The sequence below is a fragment of the Labrus bergylta genome, chromosome 17 (assembly GCF_963930695.1).
Source record: "Labrus bergylta chromosome 17, fLabBer1.1, whole genome shotgun sequence".
Classification (NCBI taxonomy): Eukaryota; Metazoa; Chordata; class Actinopteri; order Labriformes; family Labridae; genus Labrus; species Labrus bergylta.
Genome location: NC_089211.1, coordinates 25,557,632 through 25,570,822, shown reverse-complemented (window position 1 = coordinate 25,570,822; position 13,191 = coordinate 25,557,632). Strand labels below are relative to the sequence as shown.

Below are 13,191 nucleotides of genomic sequence, written 5' to 3'. Positions count from 1 at the left end.
AATTGGTTGCCATACTGGAGCCAACTCAGCTGCAAAGTTTTTTTTGCACAAAACCGCTACACTTATCAGGTCCCGCTGCTTTAATTTGATTAATTTAATTTTTTAATGTTCTATTTTAATATTTATTTTCTTTCCTCTGTCATGATGCTTTTGATGTCTTGTGTGAAGCACTTTGAATTGCCTTGTTGTTGAAATGTGCAATATAAATAAACTTGCCTTGCCTAAATACACACAAATAGATAAAACTTAACTTCTTGTCAGGGAGACGCACACAAAGGAACCACGAGGATGCAAACAATACCACTCTGGAAACTTGTAACCAGTCTATACATCTAACTTGGTCCAGGAGAAAGGCCAGAAAGAACGATTCCACTGAGAAGCCATTATAAAAGAGGGAGGAGCTAAGGCTAAACACAATATAATTGGAGACTGCTATGATGGATTGCTCCTGGACCAATGAACACTAAGCACTAATAAAACACAGAATTAAAGGGAAAGCAACACAAAATGTGATACCCAAAGACAGTTTTCTACTCTTTTTTTCCTCCAGTTTAACAGACATGAACCCTCTTTTGTGTTTTCCTGCAGGAAGCAGCCATGGCCAAACTCGCCGCGTCAGAAGCTGCCACATTCTGCTCTCATCAGGTAAGAAGAATCGACCACGCAGACGGTTAAGCGTGCAGAAAGAGACGGGACGTTTTTAACTTTTGGTGTGTTTTGCACTTTTACATCAGGCGATCCAGGTTCTGGGTGGGATGGGCTACGTGTCAGACATGCCCGCTGAGAGGCACTACCGCGACGCTCGCATCACAGAGATCTACGAGGGCACGAGTGAGATCCAGAGGCTGGTGATCGCCGGCCAGATCCTGAAGGAATACCAAGCATAGACGCCGCACGCCACAATATGGACGAGTAATAATCACACACACTGGGACATCACCTCATTCATTCAGATTTAAAAGGAGCCGCGTTGATCGGGTGAGACCTCATTTGAGTTTCACGTGATTGTGCGTGCCCGTTACCTCCGCCGTCTCGTGTGTCGATGGACTACAGGAGACGCCACTTACTGTTTGGAAAAGAGCGCCGGTGACTTCAACAGCGCCTTCCTGAAAAGTTGAGTGATTTTCAATTTGACGGATGGAGCGGGTGGAGCGCTCAGAAAAAAGACGCTGGCGTTTGATTTTTTTCAAGGCGGCCGCTTTCTCCTGAGAACGATCTCAGATGCTGGCGCTCAGAAAAAAAAAAACACCAGGTGGACACGGGGCCTTCGATGTCATTTTATAACACATCTCTGCAAAGAACTTTAAAAAGCAACTCATAAAAACGTCCCCTGTCGACCTTATTTTACTGACTGACATGTTGAGTAATTTCATGTGAATGTGAAGAGCTGCAGATTAAAGCGTCACTTTCCCGTTGTGGTTATATCCATAACTTTAGAGCGCTCGCCTTTTAAATAAAACACATAGAAATGTTGTGGTTTGCAAAAGACGAAACAGAAGCTGTGTGGTTGACCTTAAAGGAAGAATGTGCAACTTTTTTTGATCCAGTAGATGTCGCCCATGAGCTCCAGAATTAAACCAAAACAAACTGCTGTTAGGCCACGCCTCCTCCAGAGACACACCTCCAACCCCCCCGTCCCCTCACGCTCACATGAAGGAGTTGTTGATTAAGAACGCACCATAATTAAAATGGTCCTTATCTCGAGCTGCAATCACTTGTGTTAGCATGCTAATGTTAGCGCTCTTTAGTTAGCTCGTAGCTTCACATTTCATGTAAACTGACACAGAATGAGCGTGATCTAAAAACTCTTACTAACATCCAAATAATCAGTGAGTATGTTCTTCTTCTTCTCTCTAGTTCTTGACTAAAACAGCTTTTATACACAAGGGGAGGAGCCGGCCGTCCCGTCCATGTAAACACGGCTCTGACAACAACACAGCCAGCGGGACTCGAGCTTCTCCCTCATTGTAGACAGTCAGGACTCAGAGACACATTTACACAGGACAGACTTTATGATTTATTTATGTGGAACATGTCGATCATTCTTCCTCAAAAGGTGCTAACGATGTTCAGGTTATCTGCAGTTTGTGAACGCCACTTTTTCTCCAATATTACCTGTCAAACATTGCAGAAAAAAAGTTCCTCCAGGTGTCGCCTTTTCAGTGATAAACATCCAAAATGTAGATTGTAAAAGACGAGACGGACGCTCCAGGCTCGACCTTAAAGGTGCTCAAAAGTTCTGATTATGTGGAGAAGAAAAGCTTGTGTACTGACCCTTTAAGATCCAGTCTGCCTACATGAGGAAAAACACCTTCTTTTTTTTCTTGCATTTTGCAGTTTGGCCAGCAGAGGGCGACGGTATGCTTTCATATGTGTTGACCTACTTTTTCCTGCCTCACAGATTCACAGAATGAGTGGAAATAAAAGCCAGAATGTGCAGATGAAATAAAAAAAACCTCCTTCAAGCTGGAAGTGAACAAACATGTGATCACTTTATGAAACGGTTTGAAACACTTCACGTCTGTTTTCTTTGTTTTTCATCTCAGACTTCTTGTGCCTCGGTAACGTGTACATATTTTACTGTAATTTATAGTGTGATGATTAAAACATAATTACAGCTCAGAGGAATGATGGATTTTATTTTAACATTTAGAATTTAAAGAGGTGAAAGAAGATGTTGGACTGAAGTTAAAGGTCCAATCAGTGACAGCCCCCTCCCCTCTGTGCTCCCTCTAAAGCCACGCCCCCTCACTTGCATGCACGAGCGCCGTCCCTCCAGAAGTGGACCTCAGCTCATCTCTGTCATTGTGTAGAAACTACGTCGTCTCATGTCTCATTCAGCGGTCAGTAAACTCACAGTTTAAACTCCTAAAGTCATCGGTGACGCTCTTTGAGTGTGAGCTAGAGCACGCAAGAGGTAGAGAGCGAGCAGGGAGACAGGGAGGCGTCTGATTGGTTCATCAGATTGGTACCTCGTGGCAGATATTGGTCAAAGTTTTTACAGACTTACAAACTGATACAGATGATGGATTTTCTTTGTTCCTTTTTCAGAGAACATGAGTTATTCATTTCTGTCAGGACCTAAAGACAATTTACACCAGAATCTGAAGAAGTGGATCTGGAGGAAATGACCAACCCTGACTTTAAATAACGTCTTAATGCAACGTCTTAATGCAGCACGTTAAATAAACCTTAAAGGTGGAGTCAGGAGCATCACGTTCTATAATTTAATCTTTGAACACATCAAGTCAAACTTCCCCTTCAGGACTTTTTCTTCTTCCTGTCCGACCTGACGGACGAGTCGGAGACAACACCGATCGTCTTGATCTGAAACTTTCAGACGTCACAGCTTTAGACTGGAGTTAAAGAAACACCTGAATGAATCAGAATAACTTTATAATTACTGACAGAGACAAACTCCTCCTCTCAGGAGAGACACTCCTCCATGATGACATTTACAAGATCAATAAAACACAACAGCAGATAGAAAGAGGGATTCAGATCAAGTGTAGAAGCTTTACTGATCCCGAGGGAAATTCAAAGTATCCAGTATCAGGTTACAAAGACGTACATGACATGAAACATTTGTTACAAATTAACCACAAACAGACGCCCCCCCCATACATATATATTAACCTGAAAAAAAGATTTAAAGAATCCCCCTAGATGAAACAAACTGAAACTGTGCAATTAAAAATAGAAAAAAAGAAAGAAAGTCGTAGCGACTATATGACATATGAATGAAATGATAAAAAGATTAAGTGATAATAAAAGAAAAAGTAAACATATAAAGTAAATTATAAATTGATTAAATGATAATAAAAGAAAAAGAACATATATGATAAAAACAAATTCAACAATTGCATAACTCTTTCTGATCTCTCAACAACTGTGGAGTGATTTCAGATCACCGTGTGCAGATTATAATCTCTCCCTGCAGGGTAATAACTCCAGCACACAGAGATACAGACGATGATGCCTTCAGGGACTCCTCAGAGTTCAAGTGAAAAAGAGACGACAGTTAACCAGTTAACACGCTGAGCAGATTATATTTAAAGACACTCCAACAAACCGACCAATCAGGATCGAGATTTTACCTGCTGTCGAATTATACACAAAGTTATAATGAACAAAATCACCATGACAACGCAGTCAAAACAATTATAAAATAAACAAAGACGAAGATTCAGAACATCATCATCATCATCATCATCATCATCTTCATCATCATCATCATCATCATCATCATCATCATCATCATCACATCATCATCACATCTTCATCATCATCACATCTTCATCATCATCACATCATCACATCATCATCTTCATCATCATCACATCTTCATCATCACATCATCATCACATCTTCATCATCATCATCATCACATCTTCATCATCACATCTTCATCATCATCATCATCCTCATCACATCTTCATCATCATCATCATCATAGTCACATCATCATCATCACATCATCATCATCATCATCATAGTCACATCATCATCATCACATCATCATCATCATCATCACATCATCATCATCTTCATCATCATCACATCTTCATCATCATCATCACATCTTCATCATCATCATCACATCTTCATCATCACATGTTCATCATCATCATCATCTTCATCACCATCATCATCATCATCACATCTTCATCATCATCATCTTCATCATCATCATCATCTTCATCACATCATCATCACCATCATCATCATCATCACCATCATCATCATCACATCTTCATCATCACATCTTCATCATCATCATCATCATCACATCATCATCATATCTTCATCATCACATCTTCATCATCATCATCATCATCACATCATCATCATCATCATCATCATCATCACCATCATCACATCATCATCATCATCACATCATCATCATCACATCATCATCATCACATCATCATCACCATCATCACATCATCATCATCATCATCATCATCACATCATCATCATCACATCATCATCATCATCATCATCATCTTCATCATCTTAGATCTTCTCTGGTAAAATCTTCAGTGGGAGTTTATCATAAGTGATAATGATTGGAAACACCCTCTCAGTGTGTGTGTGTGTGTGTGTGTGTATGTGTGTGTGTGTGTGTATGTGTGTGTTAGTATCAGGATCAGAGAACGACAGCTCTCCTCTGTTACAGTCCAGATTCACTCTGATCCTCTGAGGATTCTTCTTCACTGAGAGAGCAGAGAATGGATGTGATGGGGAGCATGCTGCGTATTCACCATCAGTGAACCATATGAACCATAATCCAGACCGTATGTCTCCCTTCCTCTCTACAGACTCTGCTAACACACCCAGTTCCCAGTCTGTATTGTCTCCAACCTGGACGTCCCAGCTGTGAGTCCCTGAGTTAAAGCCCTCAGAGCCCAGGACAGAGCAGAAATAATCAATCCTCTCTGGATTATCAGGAAGCTGCTGCTCCTCTCCTTCTCTCACACAGGTCAGATCTTCAGACAGGATGAGGAATGGATCAGCAGTGTTTGGGTCCAGAATGATCGGACTGTAGGAGACCATGTCCTTCATCTTGTTCCAGATGTTGAAGCTCAGGTTGCCCAGGTGTTTGGCCTGGTCTATCAGAGCTCCTGAGGGCAGCTGTGGATCCTCCAGCAGGGGGCGCTGCTGGACTCTTTCCACTGCAGCCTTGTAGTTTTTCAGGAATGAGACGTCTTCAGCTCTCAGCTCGTCCTCTGTGTCTCTGACTGTGTGTGAAAGAGCTGCTATCTCTCTGCTCAGAGCCTCCATCTCCTCCTTCATCCTCTGACTCTTCTGCTCCTCTTCCTCCCTCAGTGCACACAGCCTGGCCTCCTCTTCCTCTTCTAGAAACTGGTGAAGCTTCTTAAACTGCTCCTTAATCTGCCTCTCTGTGTGTCGGGCCTGGACCTGAATGTGTTCTGCTGTTTGATCAAACTTCACTTTAACTTCTTTAAAAACATTTAACTTCTTCTTTACCGGCTCCAGAGTTTCCTGAAGTTTCTTCTTGTGTTGTCCAGCAGCTTCATCGATGGGTCTGAATCTGTGCTCAGAGTGTTTTTCTGAATCTCTGCAGATGTGACACACCGGCTCCTGATGGTCCAGACAGAAGAGTTTGAGTTTCTCAGAGTGCAGACTGCAGAGATCCTCTGAAGCTCTCTGATCTCTCTCCTGCACAAAACTCTCACTCAGGTTCTTTAAAGCAAAGTTAACAGGTAATAAATCCTTTGAGTGTCTCCTCTTACAGAGTGGACACTCCTGGTTCTCCTTCTCCTTCCAGCAGTTCTTCACACACTCTCTACAGAAGCTGTGGCTGCAGGACAGCATCACTGGATCTTTAAAGATGTCGAGGCAGATCGGACAGCTCAGATCTTCTTCAAACTTGGACGCCATTTTTTCTCAGAGTCAAAACACGCAGCAGAAAAAAACAGGAAGCCACTCCCCGTCCCTGAGAGTTACTTTCACTTTGAAACTCTCGTTCAGTTTGTGGATTCAGCAGCAGGTTGAAGTGTTTGTATTCCCAGTATTCCCAGTATAACAAGTACTCCCAGTATCCCCTCCTCCTCCTCCTGTCCTCTCTCAGTGGAAGTCGTGCTGGTTTGTGTCTGCAGGTCGGTCCGTCTGTCAGCGTGTGTGTGTCTCTTCAGGGTGAGGCAGAATAACAGCCTGTTTCCTGGTTTGCCTCAGGTGACTCAGGTGAGGGGGCGGAGCTTCTTCAGAGCAGGAACACAGAGAACAGTCTCATTTCTCTGGGGGGGGGAAGTGTCATGGATCAGCTGACTGAGCAGACAAACGTGACAGTCTTTTTCTTTTCTTTTTTTAACAACTTCATTGTAAACACAGACAATGTTACAAAGTTAGATTAAGGAACAAAGGAACATGCCAGGGGTTGACAAAGACTAAGACAAGTAAAAACATAGGGAAGGGTAGAAATGGAAGGGTCATCAGTTTACACAATTAAAATAAATACAATATTCAAGAGTCTTCAGGGCCTTGGGGTTCTCAGAGTGCTGGATGGTTTTCATGTACTGCTGCAGCTCATTAAAATAATGTTTGAAAATAGGTTTTCTGTTCGCAAATTTACTTTTATGGATATGAAATTTAGCCAAAATGATAATAAGGTTAATAATATGGTACTGTTTTAGTTCCAGACAAACGTGACAGTCGTCTCTAGCATTGTTGTGACCAATGACGTGTTGAACATACGCCCGCACGCCGCTACGTCTTAACCTGTAAAAACTAACTTCCATGCTAAAATAAAAATGTAAAAAGTGGGAGAAAGTAGAAATTCCCAGCTTTCCAGTGGTACCACAAATGTGTCATTCAGACGGCTCCACAGTACGATCGCGTTGTGCAGCACATTTAAACCATCAGGTTATTAAAACTGTTAAAGTTTCTCATAGTTTCTGCAGCGTGTTGGGCATACAGCTCCCATCTGCTCACAGCTTCTATATCACTGTGCACATGCTGAAGTGTTTCTGAGAGGTTTTCAACATATCAAAGAAACCATGGACGTTTGAGCATCCTGTCACACAGAGCAGCAACTAGATTTGATCATAGATTTAGGAGTTTTAGTTGATTACTATTTTAATAACTGCAGAACAACCTCTAAAAGGGAGAGAGAGCTCATACAGATAAGAGAGAGTGTGCCATTACTATGGAGCTATTATTGTGGCAAAACTATTTGAATATGTGTACACAGATCCACAAATGTGTAAACTAATCTGTAAATATGGAGACCAATTTCGAAATGTTTACTTATTTATTAACACTAGAACGACCGACTTTCTATCACTACTTGAAAGGCCATAGCGGTCATTTTGACTGTTTACGAATTATTTGCACATCATTTCAATAATCAATATCAAATATAAGAATAAATAGATCTGTAATGTTGTGAAAGGTATAATAAACTTCAGGACACAAACATTAAATTCCAATGAATTTGAAATTTGAATAGTTTATCGACAACCATGGAAACATTCTCAGGTTCAATCTCAGAGCCGGTGTCAGATGAAGAGAGACCAGGAGACATCACTTTCTGTATCTGAACCTGCCTCCATCAGACTCTGCCTCATCAAGGCTCTGGAGCCTCTGTGGCAGCAATCCTCCTCCTTCCTGACATTTCATTCTATTCTGTTCTAAATCAGATCCTAATTTACTCTATTCTGCCTTTTCAATGTTGATTCATTCAAATGTATGTCTCCTATTCTTTCTATATGGTTTTAGGCGGGTAAGCTTTCTTTCCTCATTGGCTTGAGCGTTATAAACAACAGTTGCTAGGCAACAGCGATGTGCACCTTCAACTATTGGTGGGCGATATAACGATCTTAGATCGTGAAGGATTTTAACTTGCTGACGATCTGCCAAAGCAGAGAGATCGTAGAACCGGGCTAATGTGTTTATTTTATCATGCTGCAGTTTATGCTCCCACACAGACGCCCCCCCCTCCCCCCCTCTCCCCCTCTTCTGCTCCGCAGCAGTGAAAACGAAACTTAAAAGTGAAGTCCGCAAAAACAACTCCATCTCGGTTATATGCAACTGTTCTGATATGTTTCCAAACCGACACGCTGTGAGCAACAGTTAACTTCTCTGCACAGTGTGCACAGTTAAGATTAGTCTACATCTCAGATAGCGACACGGAGAGACGTTAACAGTCAGAGACAGACAGGTTGGAGCTCAGACAGACAGTGAGGGGAGATATAACCCCGGTGTTTCAAATGTTGCTGTCAGTGTTTTCTGCTCTCTCTCAGTTTTTAAAAGTTACTTATCAAGCTTCTCCACCTGAAGCTCACCTGTTGTGATAACTGAATTTATAGGGATTACACTAAACGACGTTACAAAGCAGCAGGCAGGTGAGAGTGAGTAACCATGGTGACTGTTTGTCTGTCAATCAACAATGTCCCGCCCCCTCTATGAATTAAACTCTTCTGTCAGTAAAACTTACTTTGATCATGTGTCACAGAATGAACACATTCTGTATTATGTTTGATTATATATAAACTAAACTAAAGTTAGTCCAATGATGTCATAAAAACAACAAAGTCTGCAGAGCCTGTATGAAGCTCCAGCTGGAGGAACTCTGCAGGGCTAAAACAGAACAGAAACACTTGAAGTCTACATGTTTTTAAATGAATGCATCACTGTTTTTCTTTGTCTGAATTCTCCCAGGTTACTTTGATATCACGCTGAGAAAAGAAGGTTTTTCAATTCACCGTCAGAAAGTTGAGGCTAATGTGAAGCACCCTGTGACACAAACATAAGAGCTGTTATATTACACTGCCAACTATCCTCTCCGTGTTTCTAAATGTAACACCAGCTTATTGATAATATATCAGTAACAGCTGAAGCGTTATCTCTACTCGCTCTATCTTCAGACCTAAACTGACCCCATCACAACATGAACCAAACAAACATGTCTTCTCACATGATGTGAACACGATCAGTGAGCCAGACTGTCTCTGCATCGCTGGATTATTTGAAGAGAAGTGACAGATCGGATCAAATATCCGTATCTGGTCTGATATTGATGTAATTTACATGTCGGACTGACGGCGCTGATCTATGTCACCGATGAAGACGGATCCTTGGGTGCTTTCAATGTTATCAGCTCACAAAGTCTCTCTATGAAGACGTTCAGACAGAACTGTAAGAAGTGTCCATAAATCGTCTCCATGACGACGTTCAGATGAGATAGAGCATCTCCTTCTATGAGATCAAAAGTACAACTCATACACTTCAGTTTCAACCTTTTAATTTGAAAAACCTGAAAGTTGTTGCTGCTTCCTGTTTGCATGTGAAGCCAGCACAACGTTCAGTTGTCTGTGAATCATTTGAATTAGTATGCAGTGTCTGGACTCTGTTCCTCTCCCTCAGCTCTGGGATTGTGTCTCAGCGGTTGTCGCAGTTTCTCTGCGCTGGCCGAGTTACCGGACACTCATCAGATCCTCAGACAAACCTGCAGAGACTTCGTCGACAGAGAACTGACCCCCATCGCTGGCAGACTAGACAGAGAGCATGCCTTTCCCCTTAAGATGAGATGAGATGAGATTCAACTTTATTGTCATTACACATATACAAGTATAGAGTAACGAAATGAGGTTTGGCATCTCACCAGAAGTGCAAATAAGCAGAAAGTGCAAGAGTCTGTGCTATGTACAGTAATTACAAAATTTACAGATGTAGACTAAAAAAAGTGAATTATTAGGTATCTCTGGATGGCTGGATTAATGGGATGCTATAAATATAAATAAATGCTATAAATATAAGTATATTCTTAGGATTATAATATACAGATTAAGGTGCAGTGAGCATGCTATACTAGTTTACAGATAATATAAAGAATATGGACATATTGTACAGGTCGATAACTTATTGAGGTGATATGAACATACTATAATACAATAATACAGGTGGATGAGAGATGTGTGTGTGTGGCCAGGAGGAGTGGTGGGGGGATGATGGGTGTGAGGTGATATGCAGGGGAAAGGGGGGGGTCAGCAGGGGGCGGAGAGAGAGAGGGAGAGAGAGAGAGAGACAGAGTTCAGAGTTCGGGGGGTAGAGTTCAGTAGAGAGACAGCTCTGGGGAAAAAGCTGTTCCTCAGTCTGCTGGTTCTGGTCCGGAGGCTTCTGAAGCGCCAACCGGAGGGCAGGAGGGTAAACAGTCTGTGGGCAGGGTGGGAGGAGTCTTTAAGGATGCCGTGAGCTCGCCGCAGACAGCGTTTCCTTTGGACATCCTCAATGGCAGGAAGTGGACACCTTGTGATGCGCTGGGCGGTTTTTACCACCCGCTGTAGCGCCTTACGGTCTGTGACAGAGCAGTTTCCGTACCAGACTGAGACACTGCTGGTCAGGATGCTCTCAATCACACAGCGGTAGAAGTTCATCAGTACAGCTGAAGACAGGTGGTGTCTCTTCAGTTTCCTCAGGAAAAAGAGGCGTTGATGAGCCTTCTTAACCAGACTGGAGGTGTTAGTGGACCAGGAGAGGTCCTCTGTGATGTGGGTCCCCAGGAACTTGAAGCTGGAGACACGTTCAACAGCCATCCCGTTGATGTGAATGGGCTTCCTCTTTCTCTCCTGAAGTCCACGATGAGCTCCTTCGTCTTGCTGGTGTTGAGGAGCAGGTTGTTGTCAGCACACCAGGCGGCCAGATGCTGTACCTCCTCCCTGTAGGCTGTGTCATCGTTGTTGCTGATGAGGCCAATCACCGCCGTATCGTCCGCAAACTTGATGATTGTGTTGGATCCATGTACAGGTCTGCAGTCGTGGGTGAAGAGGGAGTAGAGGAATGGGCTCAGCACACAGCCCTGTGGTACGCCTGTGTTGAGTGTGATGGTGGTGGAGCAGGTGTGTCCTGATCTAACATACTGGGGTCTGTTGGTCAGAAAGTCCGTTATCCAGTGACGGAGGGAGGTGTTGAAGCCCAGGTCTCCGAGTTTAGTGTTTAACTTGGAGGGGATGACTGAGTTGAATGCTGAGCTAAAATCAACAAACAGCATTCGTGCGTATGTGTTGTTATTGTCCAGATGTGTGAGCACAGAGTGCAGCGCAGTGGAAACTGCATCCTCTGTACTCCTATTGCTGCGGTAGGCAAACTGGTATGGGTCCAGTGTGGGTGGGAGGCAGTTTTTCAGGTGTGCTAGGACCAGTCGCTCAAAGCACTTCATTATGATGGGTGTGAGTGCTACAGGGCGGTAGTCATTCAGGCCTGTCGGGCTGGAGTGTTTCGGCACTGGGACAATGGAGGTGGCTTTGAAGCATGCTGGCACAGCTGCTTGGGCGAGGGACAGGTTGAAGATGTCCGTAAAAACCCCAGTGAGCTGCTCCGCACATGCTCTAAGCACGCGCCCGGGGGTGCCGTCTGGACCAGCAGCCTTTCGAGCGTTGATCCGGCTCAGTGCAGCGTGGACGTCTGTGGAGGTGAGTGAGAGGGGCTGGTTGTCTGCAGGAGGTCTGGTCGTGGTCTGCGTCTCCCTGTTGTCTCTATCGAAACGAGCATAAAAGTGATTTAGCTCGTTCAGGAAGGAGACATCTGTGGTTATCGGGGTGGAGTTTCTGGGTTTATAGTCACTGATGGCCTGGATGCCCTGCCACATGCGTCTGGGGTCGGAGTTGGAGAAGTGTTCCTCAACCTTCAGCTTGTAGCAGTGCTTGGCCTTGATGATGCCCCTCCTCAGGTTTGCCCTGGATACGCTGTAGGCCATTGCATCATCTGATCTGAAGGCGGTGTTGCGGGCCTTCAGCAGGAGACGCACCTCCTTGTTCATCCATGGCTTCTGATTTGGGTACGTGGTGATCTGCTTCCATGTTGTAACACTGTCGATGGTGGTATTGATATAATCCAGCACAGAAGTAGTGTAGGTGTCAATGTCTGTGTGAGAGCCCAAGGTAGCCTGAGAAGCAAACATACTCCAGTTTGTGTGATGGAACTTGTCCTGAAGTACAGAGTCTGTCCCCGCTGGCCACACTTTAATCGTTGTCACTGATGGCTTCACACATTGGATGAGTGGGGAGTACTTGGGGATGAGGAACAAAGAAAGGTGGTCTGACTGTCCCAGGTGGGGGAGGGGGGTCGTGGTGTAGGCTCTTGCGATGTTTGTGTAAACATGGTCCAGAGTTTTGTTTCCTCTTGTATTGCAGGAAACATGCTGGTGAAATTTAGGGAGCACTGTCTTAAAGTTTGAGTGATTAAAATCACCTGCAACTATAAATGGAGCCTCCGGGTGAGCAGTCTGTTGTTTACTGATAGCGGTGTAAAGTTCCTTCATAGCAGCTTTTGCATCGGCATCAGGGGGGATGTAGGCTGCAGTTACAATAGTGGAGCTGAGCTCCCTTGGCTGAAAAAAACCCACTATATGCTAATTAGCTGACGTCACGGCCCCGACATGCTCGCTAACTGTCCCCCGGCTTAGTTGGAGCCACACAGTAGTTGAAGAAGAGTCATGTCGAATTCATTACATGTTTGTGCTTAGCCTACCTAGTGCTAATTCTTTCCCGTGTTAATATTAGTGTTATTTTAGTTGCCTGTTAGTTACGAGGTTTGCTAACTGTGTTGCTCTCTGCACGAGGAGGAAAGTTTGATGTCCGTCCTTCACAATAAAAGCATGGTAGTATTTTTACCGTGCTTCACAATAAAAGCATGGTAGTATTTTTATAGGGGAATGATTGTATGACTGTT

At 43.6% G+C, this 13,191-nt stretch overlaps 1 protein-coding gene across 1 annotated transcript; it reads right to left on the bottom strand.

The window, feature by feature from the left end:
• Positions 1 to 3,496: 3,496 nt before the first annotated feature.
• Positions 3,497 to 6,682, bottom strand: LOC110004617 (E3 ubiquitin-protein ligase TRIM35-like). The gene has a single exon (XM_065965974.1). The coding sequence runs from the start codon at positions 6,403 to 6,405 to the stop codon at positions 5,017 to 5,019; it is 1,389 nt and encodes a 462-aa protein (XP_065822046.1). The 5' UTR covers positions 6,406 to 6,682; the 3' UTR covers positions 3,497 to 5,016.
• Between the last annotated feature and the right edge of the window lie 6,509 nt (positions 6,683 to 13,191).